This window comes from Asparagus officinalis, chromosome 4 (assembly GCF_001876935.1).
Source record: "Asparagus officinalis chromosome 4, Aspof.V1, whole genome shotgun sequence".
Taxonomy (NCBI): domain Eukaryota; kingdom Viridiplantae; phylum Streptophyta; class Magnoliopsida; order Asparagales; family Asparagaceae; genus Asparagus; species Asparagus officinalis.
In genome coordinates, this window is record NC_033797.1 from 121453626 (window position 1) to 121477352 (window position 23727).

The 23727-nt window shown below is 34.9% G+C and overlaps 1 protein-coding gene across 2 annotated transcripts; it reads right to left on the minus strand.

The window, feature by feature from the left end:
* LOC109838057 (F-box protein SKP2A-like) lies at positions 1714-12130 on the minus strand. 2 transcript variants are annotated; one of them, XM_020406511.1, is made up of 5 exons: positions 12001-12130; positions 11095-11286; positions 6749-7097; positions 6526-6667; positions 1714-2267 (listed from the first exon to the last, which is right to left on the minus strand). In XM_020406511.1, the coding sequence occupies exons 2-5, from the start codon at positions 11277-11279 to the stop codon at positions 1879-1881; spliced, it is 1065 nt and encodes a 354-aa protein (XP_020262100.1). In that variant the 5' UTR covers positions 11280-11286; positions 12001-12130; the 3' UTR covers positions 1714-1878. The 2 variants fall into 2 exon arrangements, with proteins under 2 accessions (XP_020262100.1, XP_020262098.1); XM_020406509.1 differs by having other exon boundaries at positions 11095-11346; positions 12001-12125.

Sequence of the window (23727 nt, forward strand, 5' to 3'; positions counted from 1 at the left end):
TTACAGACGTCGGGGCCCGGAGTGGAGTGATCAAAGGAGACTTGGGGAGATGTGGTTGAATTAGAACACATTGTTGTGAAGGGAGGCTGAGTAGCAACGTCCATGATCTGCTTCAATAAGGAAGCTAAGCTGAGGGTCGAAGGTGGGTAATCAGAGATTGGAGCTTGATGGACGAAGCTGAGGCTGCAATCAATAGTGGCATCGACGACAGAGACTTAAATGGATGTTGGCCAGATAATTTCTAGCTTAGTTGAGATGGTGAATGGCTGAAATTTTGGGTTTGGAGTTTTGGGGTTGACGGTCGAAGATGTTGGAAGAATAGATCTCTCTAGATCAGCAAGACTAGCTCTTATACCATGTAAAGTTGATATTGAGAGAACTTGATATTGATGATCAGATTTAGAGGTTTATATATACACACATACCAGACAACCCATCAATCAGTAGCCCACACTAGGAGACGACTATACATATAGGGGGGCTACACATATATAACCCACACTAGAAGTGGCTATACATACATATAGGGTGGCTACACATACATAGCTCACACTAGGAGGCGGCTATACATACATATAGGGTAGCCACACATACATACATATAGGGTGGGTCATGATAGGATGGCAACATATACATAGCTCACACTAGAAGGCAGCTATACATACATATAGGGTGACTATACATACATATAGGGTGGCTCATGATGTTATTGGTGGGGGCATGACAAGTCCTCTACGTAACTTCATTTGGAAATCCATAATACCTTACAAAGTCAAGCTGTTCTTTTGGATCCTCCCAAAGAGGAGGTTTCAAACCAAGGAAATTTGCTAAACATAGGTTGGATTAATGATTCTTTATGCCTTTTCGCAATCCACTACTGAATCTGACGAGCATCTATTTCTCGATTTTCTTCTCTTTCTTTGCTTTTTTTTTTTTTTTTTTGTCGAAGAGGTCTGGTTGCAGTTCGAGAGCAGAATTAGTTTTACATTGGGTGATCTTTCTTTGCATGATTTGATTGAATTTAATAGCGATTTCCTATCTTCTACGAAACTCCATCAACTATGAAAAATTGTATTCCTCGCTACATGTCGGTGCCTGTGGAGAGCATGCAATAACATTGTGATTTTTAACGAGGTTGCAACTCCATCTATTAAGCTGGTTGCTAATGTAGCATACTTTGCGATATATTGGATAGGGGCCTCGACCAACAAAACAGGGATATTTTTGAATAGGTTAGCTGAAGGGAACGGCTTCAATGATCTGATGCACGTCGAAGATTGTGTGATTGGTCTTTGGTTTTTAAGATAAATCGCGAACCACACTGTATATTCCTGTCTTTGTTCTATGCTGGGCACGTCAACATGTTGAAGCTTTTTTGTTCTTCTCTTGCATTTTGTACTCATTTTGAACATCACCACCACGGCCGGGCAGATGGGTGAATCCAGAGATTATTCCTTTTTGCTGATACGTGCGATTGCTATGAATAGGTCATCTCGCCTTATTTTTTATTACCAAAAAACAAATTAAAATAAAACAAAAGAGTAAAAATAGAAATGAGGGGCTACTGGGGGCTTCCACGTGTAATAACTCACTGCAGAGAGAGGGAGGGTGGGTCACTCTACTATGTGTTTGGCCGGAAATCATACTCCATGGGTCGTACACTCCGCTCCCCCAAGCCGCATCATTCCCAGCGATATATTAACAAAAGGTCAATGCACAGAAACAAACTCATCGCAATTCCTCAATTATAGTTCCTACAGTCCTTCAGAAACAACACAAGCATTCTGCTACAACATAATAATTACAACTGTACAACTTGAAAGAGACCCGCCTCCTTCCAAAAGAGCTCTTTGAACCACCAATATCCCATTTCACTTCTCAATAAGCATGATCCGCGAGCCCGATACCAGCACGAGGATGAGCTTGTACCGCACAAGCACAGTGCACGGAAGTAAGGCTAAGACATCCGCTAATAATAAGTGAATGACGCCCTGAACAAGTGTGAAGCGCTGGAAACGAGTCACACAGAGTTTGAACAGCATTAGGGGTTAATGCAGTGCACTGGCTGATGTTGAGGTTCATAAGCCCCTCTTTCTCGTTGTTGCTACTGCTGTGGCTCCGATGTACTGAATCCCACACGTGTTTTCTCTTTACTCGGCTGTTTTCTGCCAGTGAATATATTGCTCTATCGGTTATGTTCTGGCAGTAATACAAGCCTAAGGATCTCAGGTGAGGGCAGCCGTTTGCCAAAGCAATTACACTCTCATCTGCCATTTGACGAAAAGGAGTTCATATTAGCTAAAGGTTTAATGAGAAGAAATGAAATTAACATGGATGAGATGGTCTAATGAATTTATTTAGTACTTCAATCTTTCAAAAGATGATTTAGTCTCTAACGTAAATATCCCCATCACCTGTTAGTCTCATAAAACAATCCCATAGTGAGATCCTTGAAAGGAGGAGATGGACTCCACTATGAATAGATCCATCACTCAGGGCTTTGAACATTAACCTTGAAAGGAGGAGATAGACTCCACTATGAATAGATCCATCACTCAGGCCTTTGATCGATAAACTTGCTAACTCGGTCATATTTCTCAAGGGATTAACCAGTGAAATAGGAAAAACGGGCATTATCTGGGAGCAAGGCAGAATATACTGAGTTCCAAGCTTCCAGATCATTCAAATTCCCAAAGATAACCATAAGAGATGGGCTCATAACAGGCCTGATCTCAGATTTTGTTTATCAATATCTAACTTTAATCAATGCTTTGAAGCAAAAACAATCTTTTAATAAATTTATGTTGTTTTACTTGCTACTTATAATAGCATGGGTCATAAATAATATGGATTTTATGCTATGTTGCATGGACATGGGCGCAAGACATGGCAAATTTGTAGAAAATAGTGTAGAGGAAACGGCTAAATATATAGATATTTAATTTTTATGTTTCTTTTACTAATTAGATTATAGCTTGGAAAACCACTCTTTTTCGAACAATGACATCTAAGTTGTACTTCTAAATTGGGTATGGACAAAAATGACCCCAACCTCAGTCACGAGAAGTGGATGTGAGGTAAGATATATGTCCAAGAAGTGTATGACAACTGTTTTAAAGTAAAATATGTATCGTATAATTGTATACACACTCTGAATAAATGCATGCATATATTAAAGGAGTGTCCAAGCACAATCCAAAAAGTACCGAAGTCGGGCATGAATATTGAAAAGTTTACGAAGACAGGTATGAATATTGAAAGCGTACGAATATGGGAAGTCCAAGCATATATTAAACAAGTGTCCAAGCACAATCCAAAAATTACTGGGGTCAGGTATAAATATTGGAAGTTCACAGAGACGGGCATGAATATTGGAAGCGTACGAATATGGGAAGTGCTGTCAGGCTTGTCCGGTAAGCTTCATTGCTGCAAATTTGACTTTCCGCGGTTCCGTCAGGGCGTACCAGTCAAAGTAACGATCCATGTTCTTCAGCCAGTCCAAGAAAACTTGTGTCGAGCTTACCATCAAAGGTTGGTGCTTCGACCTTAATGCTCCTCAGGTATTGAGCATCTGGATCAGTCACAGGTTAAGGTGGGGGTCGATGAACGATGTGCCCATGACCATTCCCTTGACCTTGCGACGGCGGAGTTACAACACGCGCTTCTTCAAGCCTAGCGGGTCTCTCGTTGGTTACATTTTGGAAGTCTGTCAGGACCTTATGGGTAGCTCTACACTCCTGGGCTACGGCACCTAGTTGTCCTGCTAGCTCATCGAATCTTTTAAGGAGTACGAGATCTGTACAGCCTGACATGTTAGACTTACTAGATGATTCACTACTCTCCTAATCGATAGTGTAGACCTGTGCGAGTAAGCATGCTAACAACTAAATAAGATTAATGGTAGTTTTTTTTTACGCAATTAAAATAAATAAATAAAAAATTCCTAACTTAAACCCATGCTCTGATATCAAAAATGATGTGAAACAATGTGCATGCAGGTATGAAGAACAGCGACAACAATGCTTCACCAAATCAACGATCAATCTAGCTAGGAACCTCAAGAAGAAAGTAGAACTCTAGATGGTTTTAAACAAAATTGCAATTTACTAAGTTTACGGCCTTGTAAATTATTCTAGGAAAGAAACGTAATATTTTTTTCTTGTAATAAGAGTTGACTTGTAATATTTAATTCAGCAGATATACGAGGCAAATAGAGTCACTCTCTCACAATCAAACAGAATATAGCATAACAGTTGATATTATAATTGATAATAACATGCATACGATGACAGTTCCTAAAGTACCGAATCAAGAGAATGTGATACCTTCGTCGGGCTGAACAGGCTCGACGTGAGGGGCCTCTGGAGGTGGTACGATGACGCCGAATATAAGGGGAGGGAGATCTCCGAGAGCTATGTAGTTGGGGTGAAGTGGTGCGTCTGGTTTTGAAGCGTCGATGCTACGAACTGATTCCCAGACGGCTCTCCACGGTCTCAGTGATCTGAGGAGTCACGCGATCAATGTACTTTGCTGGGGTGTCGAAGGGCTGGTAGTCAAACCACTGAGAGAGTTGTAGATCTACCATACCGGTCTCTGGGTCGTACACAAATTGGGCGTCTTCGGCTGTAGGATCAGCCATGCACTAGTGAGCCGCGGAGTCAGGGTCGAATCGGATTCGAATCGGACTCAAATTGGTCTCCAAACGGCTCTAAAACATGCTTTGAATCAAGTATGAACCATTAACGGACCTGTTACCATTGTAGGTTGGATTTGAGCTGAAAATCAGATCCAGCTGAACCAGGTTTGAGTCTGATCAAAACAGATCAATTCCGAATTGCCTCCTCTATGTTGTCTTCGATCCGAGGAAAAGAGAGGGCGAAGCGACTGTTCGAGGATGAAGAATGGCGGTGGCGGTCCGATCGATCGACGATGAAAGATTGATGACGGTATGTGCGATCGAAGACAAGGCGGAGATCGATGGAAGGGGATCTGACCTCAAAGGAGATGCTAAGTCGAGGCAGGCTTCCAGTCTGCGGCAGTTGCGCCGACGAACCTTTGAGCGAGTGATAATGAGGGTCTGTATTGCTTTGGAAGAGCTCAACGAGCTCTGGCGGTTGTCGACTAATCCTTGTGGACGCACAGAAGATTTGGTCAAGGGATTGGGGAGGGCGTGCGGCATTGGTCTATCGGTGTGGCTGAGGAAGGCGACAGGGCTGTTCAGAGGTGGAGGAGGAGGGAAGGGGAGGCGTCAGGCTAGGGTTTCACACCACTAGGCCGCGAGGTTTCACACGCTCTCAGCAATTCAAGTAAAAAAATTTATTCAAATCTTCATCTTTTTTTTTACAGCAGTGCTTAAAAAAGAACAATACAAATTTGGAGATCCCTAAAACCACTCAGATACTAAAACTGAATCAACTACTAAATTTGAACCATAATTCAAATTTCAAATCTAAACTGCTAAAACTGAATCAACTACTAAATCTAAACCATAATTAAATTTCAAATCTAAACAAAATAAGATGTCTGCTCAATCAACTCTAGCTGCCGAATCTGTCATCAATTAGTTCAAAACCATATAGACATGTTGTCCCCCAGAGGGTGTTTTCTACGTTGGTAGGTACGTCCGAATCTGCCCGTGATGTCCTCATCAATATGTCTAAGTGGCATAAATCCAGACATTGACTTATTCATAAATAAATTATACTATAGCTAAGATCTGAACAAGAATAACTTCTGTTTGTTAGGAAATTCTGATCAAGTTCTAACTAGAGGGTTTCAAGAATTGCTTTTCTTCATATATACTACAGTAACAATAATTCTGTTATATTGCAGTTGTATTGTATCATTCCTCCCACTTGTAACTGCAACATAAGTGATATTTTTCAATTTTTCGACATAAGCACACTCATCTTGCCCGGCATATCCATATAAATTAAAATTCATCCTACTTGCTTCACTGGAATACTATTGACAGGAAAATAGATATTTCTTACATGGTGTCGGCTCAACCAATACATAGCACCAAATCACATAATTTCCATTTTCGAGGTGTGACCACCGAATACATGATTTTCTTACATACTGATGATCAAGGAATATAGCACTTAAAGAGACCTTTGTTGCAAAAAATTGATTGTAAACCATTCAGCAATGGAACATGGAAACAGACTTCTTCATGTAAACAGAAAGCTAACATAAAATAGAAAAGAAAAAAAAGGAAAGCATAATGCACGAAGAAAGAAATGCCAAGAAAGTATGCAAAATCAAAGAAGACCTGACAGAGATAAGACAACCTCATAGCATGACAGATTACATTAAAAAGAAGGAAAACAAAAGGCCTATGGCACTACTGCAAACTTTTTATTCTAGACTATAAACATGAGTTCCTATAACTGATTTAAGTTAATATAGAGACGACCACAAGAGCTATAAATAGACTTGAATGCATCCCAAAAAAATATTAGAACCCTTGAATTATAGTTCTTGCTGTAAAACATATTCGCTATTAGTTTCACCAAGGAATACCTGTTATAAGAATGCAACCACACAAGTCCAAAGCTCTCAAATCAGGACATCCTAGTGCCAAACCGATTACTCCCTTATCAGTCACAGTCTCACACCAACCCAGATTTAATGTCTGCAACTGCCTACAGTTAAGTCCAATTGCCTGCATGACAATATATGGGGATAAATATGCAAGTTTCCAATACGCCACAGAAAAATTAAATCAAAACTTGATAATTCCTGCCTGCAAGGCTCTGTCAGATGCAGCTCGCACACAGCCACATAGGTTCAAGTTTTTTAGGTTCCTGCAGAAACTAGTCAAATAGGCAAGGGCAGCATCACCAAGGGACGAGCAACCGCTGATATTGAGTTTGGTAAGGCGTGGGCACCCATGAGCCAAGGCATACAATGATTGGTCACTAAGCCTGAGGCTCTTGCTTAGGTCCAATTCTCGCAAATCATGACAATAGTTTGCAATTGTTTCTACACCGTTGTCCTCAAGTTGAGGTTTGTTCTGGCGTAAGGAAAGAGTCTGAAGCTTTGCAAATTTTGGAGCCAACGACAGCACAAGATTGTTCATATTATCCTTGCACCTGCAGGGAAGGCAACTCAAAGAACAAATTCATACTACTATAAAAAGAAGACTGGGTGTTAAAACTTTTAATTTCTTTTTTTGCCCTCTCAAATTTTAATAAATTCTAACTATGTCATTATCTCTAATTAATCTTTCATTAAATAAATACAACCTCTTATTAACTATACACCTCCTCACCTTCCGAAATAATTATAATTATCAATAATACTATAACTATTAATTACTTAAAAATATATAATAAAATAAGTATACACAATTATTAGTTGTTACCAATTAAATTATTATAATAATTATTTATGAATTATAATTAAAATAATTAATTTTTTTGACCTCTAACTACGCCATTATCTCTAATTAATCTTTCATTAAATAAGTACAGCCTCTTATTAACTATACACCTCCTCACCTTCCTAAATAATTATAATTATCAATAATATTATAACTATTAATTACTTAAAAATATATAATAAAATAATTTATAAAATAAGTATACACAATTATTAGTTGTAACCAATAAAATAATTAAAATAATAGCACAAATAGAATAATATATTACTAAATACTATTAAGAATTATACTATAATTCAATAAGCAATAAAATAAATAAAATAAATATTTAATCGTATAAACTGTGTAATTATTTAATAATATCACATAAATTATGAATTACACTATTTATTTAGTATTATATCATTAAATAAATAACTTAATATTATTTTTAGAGTAATTTCTCAAAGATTATTACATGATACCGAATAATCTATACTTGGAAATGATTGAAAAATAACCTTTTTACAACAAAATTATTTAATATTAATAATAATACCATTAATGGTTAATGATAATATAATAAATATTTGTAATACTAAATTATTTAAGAGCATAATCAAAAAAATTAAATTAGATAAATGTATTATAGTATATAGATAGTGTAATAATTTTAATAGTAATATTCAAACTAAGAAGTATAATATTAAATAAGGTAAATTACAGTAAGCCCCCATGAACTTTTAGCATTTTGCAATAAATAGACCTTATTAACCCTGAAATCACACTAAATCCCTAATATCTTTTATAGAAACTCCCAATATCTTTTAGATAAATTACACCAAACCCCCAATAACTTTCAAAATGCCTTTTTATGCCATTTTCAGTTCTAATTTATAGGTGTCATCTGCAAAATTTAAAAAGTTATTGGGGGTTTTCTTTGAAACAGAAAAGTCATTAGGGGTTTAGTGTGATTTTGAAAGTTCATAGAGGCTAAAAGTTCATAACAGCTTAGTATAATTTACCCTATTAAACAATAATGGGAAGTAACTATTGTAATATGTTGCAGATGTTAAGTGTAACTAATTAGGGAACATCAGGAAAAAAGCTAGCAAATTAATGCAACTTAGTCAATTTACAGTTAAGTTAACAACATTCAAGTTGGAGGGGCATATTTAAGAGAACGTATATAATTGAAAGTTTTATTTAAGAACAATTTTAGATTTGGAGGACCTATTCAAAAAAAGTTAGCACGGAGCGATCATTATAAGAAAAACATTCAATTACAATTAACTACACAATAATAATTAATTCATACATTTCTTTTTAAGCAATCTTATTATACAATTTTATTTATTAATAGATAGTTTTACTATTCAATAAAAGTTTAAAACTTAGAACATGTACTTTCACGTGCAAAGCACGTGCATTATACTCGTTATAAATAAAAGGAGATCCGTATATTAGTAACTACAAAATTCATGAACTAGGATCATAACAAAATGCTACCGTAAAAACGATCCAATTGTGAATATCGTTTGATTGTTTGATTGTCTCACTGGAAGAAGATTAATGTCATAACTATGATGGAAGTAAACTATTTAGTAGAAGCATATCAAAGCATACCAAAATTAGCAACATTTGAGTCATGCCTTTATCAGAATAATGTTTAGGGTTTCATCTACTGATATTTGATTCTACAAGATCAACCATTTGGTTCAGTTTCCACCTACTGAGGACCAGTTGTATGTTTAAAAACGTGTTATGTCTTTCAAGTTTTTTCTTCGAATGCCATTACAAGTAACCATTTCCAAGAAAGATGGAATAAAGGAAAAGGAGAAAGAGGACATCGTTGCTTGACAAAAAGTACACAAACAATAGAAGAACAAAGTTCACAAGAGAACTGATATTAAAAACTAAAGCTTTACATAGCATATCTCATGTTTATTTTAACTGCATATTTAAATTTAAAGAAACTAAACTGTTAGCCTAAACCTGTCTACGGCTCCTACAGGTGCGCAGTCCATACCAAAAAAAAAGAAATTAACTTTTGTCAACAACAACTAGAATAAGCACTAAACAAATTATAAGAGAGGATCCTCCTCAAGTTTATGCCATCAATAATGTTCAGACTGTATGAACAAAGAAATTAAAGAGAGATGGTATACACCTAAAGATAGAAGACCTATATGATTTACTTTTCTATCCAAAAGAGACTTATTGCTCGCTCATGGGATTTCTATTGATTTTTACTTTTTATTTTTCTATTTTTTTTACTTTTTACTTTTTTTTATTAGAAAAATTCATGTGCTTCCATATGAGTTACTTACATGACCAAGGTGCACTTTTGAAGAAAATATAAGCATGTACTAAGAGAAATAGACAGTAAGAAAGCTCATGATGGGACAAGATAGCAAGAGCCAGACACATACATAATGTAAGCTATAAAACAGCCATAGACTTATTGTCCAAATATACGATTACATAATTTAGGGGTGTATATATGTATGTTGTATGCACATACACATAATGTAAACTCCGCAATAGCCATAGGCTTCCAAATATATGATTATGTTATTAGGGCCGTATATAGGCGTGTTGTATACACATACACATATATATTAGATGACACTAGACCATTACTTTCTTTTTTTTCCCTACTATTCCCTCGGATGATTAAGTAGCTCCAATCTCTATGAAGAATAAAGAGTTAAGTGATGAGTTGAATCCACTTATGCAGATTATATTTAAAAAAATCTCTAATCAACAGTGTGCATGCACTTGTTTGGGATAATAATGGTTTTAAGGCAACCACAGGAGGAGACTCCCTCCCTCTCTTTGCACACACACAAGCATCCATGTACACATGTGTATACGTACATGCATACACACACAATACAAACATATCTAAGACCGTTTATGCCCCCTTTTACTTTAAAGAAAAGAAAATAAACCTCAACATTATGAACTACAAAATAGTTTAAAGAATATATAACAAACCTAACAGATTATGCAGAGTCGGATATTTTAAAGAATACCATAACTTCCCTGAAGATCAGTACTGCCATCCTTTACTGTTACAAGAATTAACAAAGGATTCTTTCTAATACTCCTTTGAGGTGAACAAGGAACCCACAGAAAAAATAAAAAAAAAATCTTCCCTTCACAGGTGGATGTATTTCCCCTTGTCTGAAAACTAAGAAGATCCGCTTTCCTCATTTTTCACCTCTTATTGAACACAACATGCTCTCAAAGTAATTATAGATGGGAAGATGGCCTTAAAATGACAGAATCAATTGTGTAAAGTACTGAAAAGGGAAAACCTCAGAAAAGCCCCTAAACGTTGGAGGACTTTGCACAAAGCACCCCTAAACATTGTAAATCCTAGGAACATCCCCGAACTTGTCTCACTTTGATGTCAGTCATGGCAGAGCTAAGTTAAACCCATAACGTGTTTCCCACATGACAAAAATGTGGACATTTTTACTCTTGCCCATCCAATAAAACTTCTTCTCTGCCCTTATTTTTTTTCACCCCCTCTTTTCCTCTGGCAATTTAGAAAAGGGTTTCCCCTTTATCTAGGTTTACGACGATCACTATCCCATAGTTCACTCTTTTGTGAAACCCACAAAGTTCTCTCTAAAACTTAGGAACATTATCTGAAATTTACCCTACTGAAGATCTCCATTAGGCAAACAAAAAAGACAAAGAGAAAGATGAAGGTATACCATGACAGACAAAGGCGACCTAACCCGGCACAAATAGCATCTCTCCATCCAGTGCAGACCCCCGACACGACGATGACCGTTCGATCATCGCCGAGGGAAACGATCCTCAGTAGGAGCTCCATTGGAAGATCCTTCCATCCATTCAAGGCAACTCCTTCCATCTTTTCCGCACCATCAGCAACCATCAGGTTCCTAAACCAAAAATCCAAATTCCCAGTTACAGGCCTCCCTCCAACCATCTCAATTGAGTTCCTACAATAACAAGAAAGTAAACCCAAATTCAATTACAAGTTTGGACCCCCAATTTATAATTGACAGGTTATATATATAGATTGAGCCGAGAAACAAAACTCAACGAAAATGTCTTAATGATCACAACATCAAAAGCGTGATCAGGAAAAAGCTAAGTCAAATTTCTCAACCTGTTGATCTTTGGAAAGCAAAGAATCAGAGCCTCCACAAAGAACCGTTGGGTTGCCTCTCGAAGTAAATTAGAAGAAGGAGAAGAAAAGAAAACTCTAGAAATTTGTTTTTTTTAACACATAAAATCAAACAAAGAAATCGTCTTTTTTCTAAAATAAGCGAAGTAGAGGCAAATCAAAGGCGATAGGAACAAGAAACCCAGAAAAAAAAAGAGTTAGCCCACAAATAAATTCACAAATGTAAATTACTCAAAACCCCTCTATCAGAAGATCAAATAAATTAACCCAAAACAACTCAAATAACACGGGACATGCATATGCACACAGAAAACGGCCCAAAGGAACTCAACTTTTTTCAAATATAGAAATTAACTAATATCTCACAAAAAAACACTCCCCTGATTTCCCTAAAAAAACCTTAGCCAAAAAATCAAGAAAATAAGCAAGACAGCAGAGCAAGCAACGAATTTGAAAGCAGACTAACCGATCAAGCAATGAAATCCCAATTTCCAGGGTTTTCAAAAGGGAAAAATCAGGGAGAGTGAGAAAAGGAGGAAGCCCTGGGGTTTCTGGATCACGCTGGAGCTCTCTTCTCCATTTCCGAGGGAGTTTATATAAGCTGAGGAGGACGCCTACGGTTCTTGAGGCAAGGACACTATGTCCAACAAATTGACACGTGTCCGTCTCCAAGGGGCGCTGCTGGAGCGGTGGGGCCCACAAAGGGACACGAAAGCGAGCTTCGGTGGAGGGAAAGAAGGAACGGATCGGCGACGTGGAAATCCGAGGTTGCGAAAGAAAACAAAAATTTGGAGTTACCGTGTGCTCGAGGATAGGTTAACCGTTAACGTGAGGGTGACTGATGGCCACAGTGGTTTTCAGGTCCGTTTACTCTGTCAATATGGACGGTGTTGGTCATGGATACTTAGATTCATCCTCATCTTCTCGAAACTTCTTACGAGAATTGTGAAAGACTTTTTCATTTTGTAAATTTGACGAAGATATCGTGACCTTATTAAAGGGTTGTACGTATATATTACAAATAGATTAATGAGTGTCATTGTCATAGCAGGGAATTTTCCTCCTAGATATTGAACAGTTATAAGTTTTACTTTCATGATAGACTATCCGTGAGTAGAGTATTTACTTTGAGACTTTGGCACACCCGTTATGGACGGTAGTTATATTTCGTTTTGTTTTAGTTGGCATCCTTTTATTTTAGAGCAGGCTACTCGGATGTACTTAGAGATAAGATATTTATTCTTTATGTTGGAGATTGGAGAATGTTTTGTTAGGTCTCATGTTATGAGCCTATATCTTCTAATCTTGTTTTGATGATTACAAATAATTCTTAATATTGTTTGTCTAGTGTTTATGTTTCTTATTAGGTATTCTAGACAAACAATATGTTGGAGGATGGATGGAATTGCGCATTCACGATCATATTCAATGGAGGTTGGCGGAGTAGTGGTTGAAGCCTTGCAATTCATGTTAAAGATCCAAGTCAAGTTTCATCCGCAAGTGTACCAAGATAGAGCTTCGTTGAAGATCATCAAGCTTGGGTAATTTAGTTTAGGTTTTATATTATGTGTGTTAGTACTTTAAGCTCAATTATATACACACATACACTTTTTGTTTTTTGTATATATATATAGTTATATATATACATATATGTTTTGGTTTAGCTATATAGATATGAAATAATATATATCTTAATATATACTTTTATATGTTTCATATTCTATTGCTTTTGGAAAAATATTGTGTTTTTGGTTTATATGGTTTATAGACTTAACAACTATAGTTTATACTTTTTATCAAGTCTATAAATTCATTTTACAAAGTTTCAAAACATGGTTTATGTCAAATGTCAAAAAACATGTATGTTTACTTTTCATGTTTTTGGACATATTTGAAAAATAATGAGTTTTCACATTTGGGAAGTGCAATTCCAAAAATTCTTTTTGTAACATGTTCATTTACATGTTTACAATGATTTCCCAAAGTTTTATAATTTTTGGAATTTATTTATTATTTTTAAAGGCACTTTTAAAATCAGATTTTCAACATGTACAATGTCTGTGCACGTTTATAAGTCGACTTATCAGAGTTGACAAGTCGACTTATGAAATGCTCTGGAATGTGCAAAAACTCTCTGCCAAGTCGACTTATTCGAACTGTTAAGTCGACTTAGACCAAGTCGGCTTATGTCATTTTCCAAGTCGACTTATGTGCTGATTTTTATGTGTTATTTTTATCTGGAAAGTCGACTCATGTGAATTTTCAAGTCGACTTATACTAAGTCGAATGCAAGTCGACTTATACTAAGTCTAATGCAAGTCGACTTATAAATATGACCGTTGAATAGTAACGGCTATTTTCCAGATCTGTTTTTGTGTGGGTTTTTTGTCATTTCCTTGGGGTTTTGGCTGATGTCTTGGGTTGTTATAAATACCCCATTGCATCTACCTCTCCCACCTAACAAGAGAAAAGTTTTTAAGAGGTTTACAAGTTTTGTTTAAGGGTTTAGTGTTTGTTTATTTGAGTTTGTGAATTCAATTTCACAAGAGCAAGTGGAGATCATCCTTGGTGTTTGAGCATTCATTCTTCTCCCTCTCTCTTGTCATCTATAGAGAAGTTTCCTTAAACTCAATTCTAGCATTTTATAAGTCTGTTCTTAATTTCATAAGCTAGATTTCATATTGAGTTTATATTGTTTTATCTCTTTGATCACACACAACCTATTGAGCTTATTGTATTTACATTCATAGTATAATTTTGGGTTGTGGGGTTTGTGACTTAGAGTTGTGCTTAATTGAGTTCTCGCCTTGTATTAGAGAACAAAATCATTTGTCATATTGTGCCTAATTGTGAGGATTCACTTGAAATTATGGGGATTCACTTTGTATTACACTAGTACACCAAGAGGAGTGTGTGGTGAGAGACGGGGTTATCCCAAGAGGAGTGGGGTAGGTGATAATACCTAGAGAGAGGTTATAATTCCTAACACTTGAGGGAGACACGGACTAGAGACCAACACTTGAGGTGGTAGTTAGTGTAGTTACATTGTGAGTGATTGTAAAGTTTTCGGTGAACTAGAAAACCGAATTTTGAGGTGTAAACGTTGTTCGGGTGAGCGTAGAAAATCCGGTTGTGATAGTGGAGATCTCCTCGAGGTGAGGAGCGGAGACGTAGGTCGTGGGGACCGAACTCCGTAATCATATTGTTTGTTTGTGATTGCATTGGCGCACTTACTTTTATGTTCATATCTTATATCGCCTTTGTATATTGCTTATTGATTATATTGCCCACTATCTAGTTTAGATTGTTTACCCTTGAGCTTATATATCCTTGCATATACATTGCCTATATCTCTTTGTTAGGATATATCTTGTTGTTCATATTGCTTATCCTAGCTCATATACATTGTTATATTTCATACTTGCTAGGATAACTTATTAATTAATTTTAATTGGCATTAAATCGGATTAGATTAGCATAAGACCCTAATCACCCCCCCTCTAGGGTCTAACAATGTGGACTTTTGTTCTTTTTACGATCAAGAACTAAACAGCAACGCGTGTTAGGCGCTGACTTATCCCTACTTAGGCTTCAGGATAAAAGTTTTCAGACTTATATTCTGGTGTCTTCTTTAATCGGTGAAAGACTAAACCGGCAACGCATGTTAGGCGTAGGCTTATCTCTATTTAGGAGTCGAGATAAAGTTCTTCCAACGTAGTTTGGAGGATTATTCTTCAAGTGAGTGTGGAGCAGCTTCATGCACACGAGCACTAGGCGATAGCCCTAGTGAGGTTTGCGAGTTCGAACCCGATAATGATTTATCTAGTGATGAACTTGCTTGTGCTTCCGAAAAATTATTGCATGCCTATAAGAAATTGCAAAATGATTTTATTGATTTAAAAAGCAAGCATGAAGATTTGAAATCCGATCATGAGTCTTTAACTTCTAAGTTTGATACTATTTCTAATGAAAATATGATCCTTAAAGAAAACAATGAAAAATTAAAATTGGATCATGATTCTTTGCTTTCAAACTTTGCCAAGTTAACTCATGAAAAAGATAATGCCATGTTAGAAGTAAAGAACATACAAAATGATACTGCTTCTTTTATAAATAACTATTTATGTTCTACTTCTAAAAATGCATATGTGCCTAAAAATAAAGATTTGAATCTTATGAAAAATAGTATTTCATCTTTAGATTCAACTTTGAAAATATGCATTAATAATCATAAGGAACTTATGGACAAGTGTGCTAAATCTAGTGCTACAAAATCACCCACATACTATGCACACTTGTATAGCAAAGTTTACAATCATATTAATCCTTCTTGTGCATCTCATCAAGCTTCATCATCACATTTTTCACATACACATGCACATACTCATCATGTTCATCATAAGCATGCTCATGTGTTTAAATGTGATTTTTGTGATCGATTTGGTCATTTGGCCAAATTTTGTTTTGATGTAAAGAGAGTTTCACATTTGCAAAATAATTTTAAAAGATCATCCATGTTTGCAAATGTTTCTAATGTTTTCCGTGCACAACCATTTGGTCAACGCAAATTATTTTAACCTTTTCATTGCACAAATTGCAATCGTAAAGGTCACCTATATAATTTTTGTTTTGACCACTTTCGTGCACCACATGTGCCCAAACGGGTTCATAACCCTAGGGCTTTGAGCTTGAATGATAGGGGTCATGTCCCTAAATCTTTTGGTACCAAGAATACTTGGGTACCAAAACAAATTTTTTTCTTGGTTTTGAAAATTATGTTTTAAAATCTTTTTGTTATGAAAACATTTTTTTATAAAATCTTTTGTTTTCATAATTATTAGTCTTGATTTTGATGAGAGGTTTGTGTTTATATAACCCTCCGGGTTTATTGGGTGTTTATTCCCAAATCATGTTTACCAGATGCTAGAATGATTATATGGGTTGGAACAAGCTCAAGAGCTTGATATAATTGTCGCCTCTCTTAAAAAGTGTGTTTTTGATTTGTTGCTTTTGAATTCATTATAATTCACTTATATGATGATATTTATGTGTTTGTGCTAATGGATCATCTATTCGTGCTTTATAATGTATTCTATGAGTGGTTTGATCAAGTCTTACAAAGAAATTTTTTTTTGTTGATCAAACATCATTTTTGGTTTAAATGGTTGATTTACGATTTCATTTGGTTGATTTGTTTTCATTCGAAAACTCTTTTTGCATGATTCTCATGTTTTCTCTCTTTTGATTTCATAAATCTATTTTTTAGGCTTGTATTTTGAGACACCTATTTATCGTGACATATCATTATGTGTTCTCATTATCTTGTTTGTATGTGAGTAATATCTAGCATATCTTTTATTTATGCTTGCTCACATTTGTTTGCCGTGTTCATAATTGCATATTTTCCATATGGCAATTTGATAGGGGGAGCAATCCCTATACTATGTGTTATACTCACCTATGCTTTATGATAGGGGGAGCTTTTGCTCTCTTACTGTTTTGTTTCCCCATTTTTGATGTTGCCAAAGGGGGAGAAACAAGTGGTTTGTGAGTATATTTTAAGAGTATTATGCTTTATTGTATAACTTATTTACTCTTTGTGTAGATTGTTTGTCATCATCAAAAAGGGGGAGATTGTTAGGTCTCATGTTATGAGCCTATATCTTCTAATCTTGCTTTGATGATTATAAACAATTCCTAATATTGTTTGTCTAGTGTTTATGTTTCTTATTAGGTATTCTAAACAAACAATATGTTGGAGGATGGATGGAATTGCGTATTCACGATCATATTCAATGGAGGTTGGCGGAGTAGTGGTTGAAGCCTTGCAATTCATGTTAAAGATCCAAGTCAAGCTTCATCCGCAAGTGTACCAAGATAGAGCTTCGTTGAAGATCACAAGCTTGGGTATATTTAGTTTAGGTTTTTATACTTGTGTGTTGATACTTTAAGCTTATATATATACATATATGTTTTGGTTTAGCTATATGGATATGAAATAATATATATCTTCATATATACTTTTATATGTTTCATATTCTATTGCTTTTGGAAAAATATTGTGTTTTTGGTTTATATGGTTTATAGACTTAACAACTATAGTTTATACTTTTTATCAAGTCTATAAATTCATTTTACAAAGTTTCAAAACATGGTTTATGTCAAATGTCAAAAAACATGTATGTTTACTTTTCATGTTTTTGGACATATTTGAAAAATAATGAGTTTTCACATTTGGGAAGTGCAATTCCAAAAATTCTTTTTGTAACATGTTCATTTACATGTTTACAATGATTTCCCAAAGTTTTATAATTTTTGGAATTTATTTATTATTTTTAAAGGCACTTTTAAAATCAAATTTTCAGTATGTACAGTGCCTGTGCACGTTTATAAGTCGACTTATCAGAGTTGACAAGTCGACTTATGAAATGCTCTGGAATGTGCAAAAACTCTCTGCCAAGTCGACTTATTCGAACTGTTAAGTCGACTTAGACCAAGTCGACTTATGTCATTTTCCAAGTCGACTTATGTGCTGATTTTTATGTGTTATTTTTATTTGGAAAGTCGACTCATGTGAATTTTCAAGTCGACTTATACTAAGTCGAATGCAAGTAGACTTATACTAAGTCGAATGCAAGTCGACTTATAAATATGACCGTTGAACAGTAACGGCTATTATTTCACAAGAGCAAGTGGAGATCATCCTTGGTGTTTGAGCATTCATTCTTCTCCCTCTCTCTTGTCATCTATAGAAAAGTTTTCTTAAACTCAATTCTAGCATTTTATAAGTTTGTTCTTAATTTCATAAGCTAGATTTCATATTGAGTTTATATTGTTTTATCTCTTTGTTCACACACAACCTATTGAGCTTATTGTATTTACATTCATAGTATAATTTTGGGTTGTGGGGTTTGTGACTTAGAGTTGTGCTTAATTGATTTCTCGTCTTGTATTAGAGAACAAATCTTGTGTTGTGAGCTTTAATTGTGAGGATCACCTTGTATTACACTAGTACACCAAGAGGAATGTGTGGTGAGAGACGGGGTTATCCCAAGAGGAGTGGGGTAGGTGATAATACCTAGAGAGAGGTTATAATTCCTAACACTTGAGGGAGACACGGGCTAGAGACCAACACTTGAGGTGGTAGTTAGTGTAGTTACATTGTGAGTGATTGTAAAGTTTTCGGTGAACTAGAAAACCGAATTTTAAGGTGTAAACGTTGTTCGGGTGAGCGTAGAAAACCAGGTGTGATAGTGGAGATCTCCTCGAGGTGAGGAGCGTGGACGTAGGTCAGGCGGACCGAACCTCGTAAACATATCGTTTTGTTTGTGTTTGCATTGGCGCACTTATTTTCATATTTATATTGCCTTTGTCATTTGCACATTGTTTATATTCCCACTATCTTATTTTGTTTGTTTCACCCTTGTATTAGTTGTATATCCTTGCATATATATCTTGTCATATATCATACTTGCTAGGATATTTGTTAATAAGTTTTAAATTGGCATAAATCGGATTAGATTAGCATAAACCCTATTCACCCCCCTCTAGGGTTCCTTCCTAGCGGCATTAGGGTACTTTTTCATGTTTTCCTTGGACTATTTGTTTTTTTTATGAAAGCTATATGATCATATTTGATATATGTAAGTAGCTGACTCTATTATATATATATATATAATATCATAATATATATATAATATATATATATATATATATTATATATACTTCCCTACCCCCTTTTTCTTGGGCGGAGAGGTAGTGATGATCTCGCTAGCGCTTTGATGCTCGTTGTTTCCCCTCTTTCAGACAGCGGATTCCGGCACACGGAGAGTCGCAGGTTGATGGGACATCTTAGTTGTCCGTTTAGCTATTTATTATATTTTATAGTTATTGCAGAACTCCACATGTAGTTGATTATTTTTTAGACTCTAGATTGGTATTTTATTTTAGAGTTGAGAACTCTTGTGAGACTTTGTTTATTTGACTCATTGTATTTGAGACTCAGTTCAGACTCAGAGATATATCTATTTCATTCCAGTTGGGCTCATTATTAATATCTCTTATGCTTCTTCTGTGTATTTTCGGTGTTGTTCTATTTGTAGTTTTGCCTGTCTGTACCTTCATTTATTTATTGTTTTCACTAGAGAGGTAACGATTGTGATGGTGAAACATGTCGTAGCATGGTTTTTGGTGCTTGGCAGGTTTGATAATCCAGGTTTCACCTGGGACTGCAGCCTTGTGTGAACCCTGGGGCGTCACAATTGGTATCAGAATATGCTAGTTTTTTTAAAATATAAGGCTAATAGTAAACCACTAATCATTTCTTTATATATAAAAAAGAAAAGAACAAAACATATTATTATTAGATTTTTTAAATATCAATAATTAAAGAAAATTAAAAATAAAATTATTAGATTTTTAATTACTAAATATTTAACTGCAATTAGAATTTGGTAATTATAAATAGACCTAACTTAATAAGAATTATAATAATAGATAGATTTAATGTGATAATAATTTTAGTTATGGATAAAAAATGCATCCATCATGAGAAAATTTTCATTATATATAAAAGAGAACCATATAGCAATTTTTTAAAATGTAAGCCTAATAGTAAATAACTAATCGTTTCTTTATATATAAAAAGAAGAGAACTAAAAATATGATCGTCAGATTTTTTTAATTATGGATAATTTATAATTATTAAAAAAATTAATTACTAAAATTTTAACCATAATTAGAATTCTCTAGTTATAGATGGATTTAATTTGATAAGAAGATTAATTATGGATTGTAAAACCCCAAAAAATTGATAATATTATTGTAAATAATGATAAATGGGTTCTTTTATGGTTGGTGATCGTTCTAAGATGAATGGACCTATTTGTAATCGATTTGAGATCCGCTGTGTGTATTATATATAATATATATATATATTATATATATATATATAATATATATATATATATATATATATTATAGTATATATATATATGTGTGTGTGTGTGTGTCGTGTGTGTGTGTGCTGTGTGTGTGTGCTACATCAATAAATATAAAACTATCGAGTCTGTTAGTTTGCGTGGTCGCGTCGACCGACCCTAAATTATCATCTGCGACCGAACCTAAATATCGGTCGACCGATCGCAAGCTGACGGTTTTTGCGGTTGGGTAGGTTTCGGGTCAGGTCTGCACTTTTGCACATATATATTGTTGGCATTTTTATTTTGATGATGTTTTAACAAATAATTTACAAATAATATTGTTTGTCTAGTATTTGTGTTTTTCTTATTTATTCTAAACAAACAATGAGTTGGAGGATGGATGTAATCGAGCTTTCACGGTCATATCTAATGAATGTTGGAGGAATATCGGTATGAAGCAATACAATTCAACTCAAAGATTCAAGTTCAAGCTTCATCCATGTTACTAAGATTGAGTGTCATAAAGATCATTGCTTGGTATATTAGTTTAGGTGTTTATACTTGTGTGTTGATACTCTAAGCTCAATTATACACACACCCGTATTTATTGACTTTATCAAAATATAGGTGTTTTTATGAAAATATTATGTCATTGGTTTATGGACTTAACAATCATTATATACGTCTTTTACTAAGTCTATAAAACAATTTTATAAGGTTTCAAAACTTTTGTTTAAGTTAAAAATAAAAAATCAAGTGTTTATACAAATATGTATTCGAGTGTTTTTACAAAATGATGAGATTTTACGAATAAGAAGTGCAAATTGAAATTTTTTGTTAACATGTTTATTAATATGCTTATAAATATTTCCCAAAGTTTTACATTTTTCTGAATTTATTTACTATTTTAAAATGAACTTTAAAAGTCAATTTTTGAACACGCACAGTCCATGTGCATGTTCATAAGTCGACTTATCAGGTTGGATACGTCGACTTATAAACTACTCTAGAAAGTGCATTTAGCCTCTACCAAGTCGACTTATATATCATAGCAAATCGACTTATAGTAAGTCGACTTATGTCATTTCGCAAGTCGACTTATATCTTGTTTTCCACTTGTTGTTTTCATCTTGTAAGTCGACTTATACTTTATATCAAGTCGACTTAAACCAAGTCGATTTATAAATCTGACCGTTGCACAATAACGACTATTTCTAGATTTTTTGTATTTTAATGATTTTTATGGGTTTTTGGTGTTTTCTTGAGCTGGTTTCTTCCACCCCATATATACCCCATTATCATAACTATTTTGTATAGCCAAGAGAATGTTTTAAACGAGTTTAAGAGGGTTTTAAGTTTGTTTTAGTATTTGTTTTCAAGAGTTTATTTCTGAAAAAAAATTTCACAAGAGCTTGAGGAGATCATCCATTGGTGTTTGAGCATTCAACTCTTCTCTCTCTCTCTCTCTCTCTCTCTCTCTCTCTCTCTCTCTCTCTCTCTCTTTCTTGTCATCTAGAGAAGTTTTTCTAAACTCTTATCTAGTTATTTATATGTTTGATTTTTATTTCTTTAAGCTAGATTTTATATTGAGTTTAGTTTGATTTTGATTTATACTCATTGTTCGAACACAACCTATTGAGCTTATTGTATTTGTACACATAGTATACATTGGAGTTGTGGGATTGTGACATTGAGAGTGAGCCTTAATTGAGTTCTCATCCATAGTAGAGAACAAAACTTTGTATTTAAGCTTTTATTGTGAGGATACACTTTGTAATACACTTGTACACAGAGAGGAGTATGTGGTGAGAAACGGAGTCGTCCCAAGAGGAGTGACGTCGGTAGTAAAGCCTAGGGAGAGGTTATAAATCCGAGCATTTGAGGGAGACACGGGCTAGAAACCAACACTTAGAGGGTGTAGAGTGGGATTGCAAGCGTGTTGATTGTAAAGTTTTCGGTGAGCTAGAAACTAAGTGTGAGGTGTAAACGTTATTCGGGTGAGCGTTGAAAACCCTGTTGTGTAGTGGATTCTCCCCGGGAGTGGGAAGAAAAAACGTAGGATGGAAGGTCCAAACTCCGTGATCACTTCTTGTGTGTTTGAGTTTGGCTTGTGCACTTATATTTTGTTTATCTGTATAGCCATTCTCTCATTGTATAATTTATCCACTAAATTGTTTGAATTTGTTTATAGTTTATTTCACCCTTATTTATATTGTTTATTCTTGCATATATATCTTGTTGCATATCATTTTTGTTATGATATTTGTTTATTAGTTTTAAATTGGCATTAATATCGGATTAGATTAGTATTAACCCCATTCACCCCCCCCCCCCCCCTTTCCCCTCTAGGTTCCCAACAATTGGTATTGCAAGCTTTGCGCTGCTCTTTGATTTGATCTGCCCTAATCGCGCTTGAGTTAAAGAATCCCAGGTTATCTTTTTTGCTGCCCTAATTCTAATTCTGCAGCCATTAATTAAGTATATCTCTTCTTGCTCACTTATATACCTCATATATTACTATATACCTATATACCTATATATTTATATATAACTATACTGAATATTACCCTACCTCATATATATAATAATAATATATACTTTATCCAATACTACTACTATATACATATTATATGGATATATAGTATATATATAACTATATACTTTATATATATAATATATATATATATATAATACTACTACGTAGTATATTATAATATATATTATATACTATATCATTATATATATATATATATATTATATAACAGTATAATATAATATATTATATTATAGGCGAGACGCCGGTCTCTCAATAAAAAGACGCTCCATGTAGCCTAAAAACTCAAAAACCTTCCTTCATCCATTGGATCTAGATGAATCCTACCCATCAGCGTGGGTTTCGAGTCAAACGTCAACTGACATATATTTAATTACTGCTCAGTTTAATCTACCTCAACCGTAGTGACATCCAGGCATTTTCACTACCTTCAACGCTATCCTCGAATCACTGCTAGTTTTGAATCCAGAATTCACTGCCAGGTGCAATCCAGATCACCTTGCCAAGCTGACATTCCAAGATTCACTACTGTTGCACATGCTTAATATCAATGCATGGTGTTTCACCATAGGCTACATTTAATTACATGTGTCTGTTGACCCTGTTTGAAGCTGAATCGCTAGCCATTTGCATGAGGCATGGTTTTTATGGCTTTTGTAGGCTAAAGCAGCCGGCGACTCCTTCTTATTTCTAGAACCTCTCCAGCTATATAAAATAT

Excerpts from the sequence above, each read along its gene's own strand:
- LOC109838057 (XM_020406509.1), bottom strand. The coding sequence starts at position 11,333 with ATGGTTGGAGGGAGGCCTGTAACTGGGAATTTGGATTTTTGGTTTAGG. Across the intron at positions 7,098-11,094 it reads GGTCGCCTTTGTCTGTCATG|GTGCAAGGATAATATGAACA; the intron begins GTATACCTTCAT and ends CCTTCCCTGCAG. Across the intron at positions 6,668-6,748 it reads CATCTGACAGAGCCTTGCAG|GCAATTGGACTTAACTGTAG; the intron begins GCAGGAATTATC and ends ATTGTCATGCAG.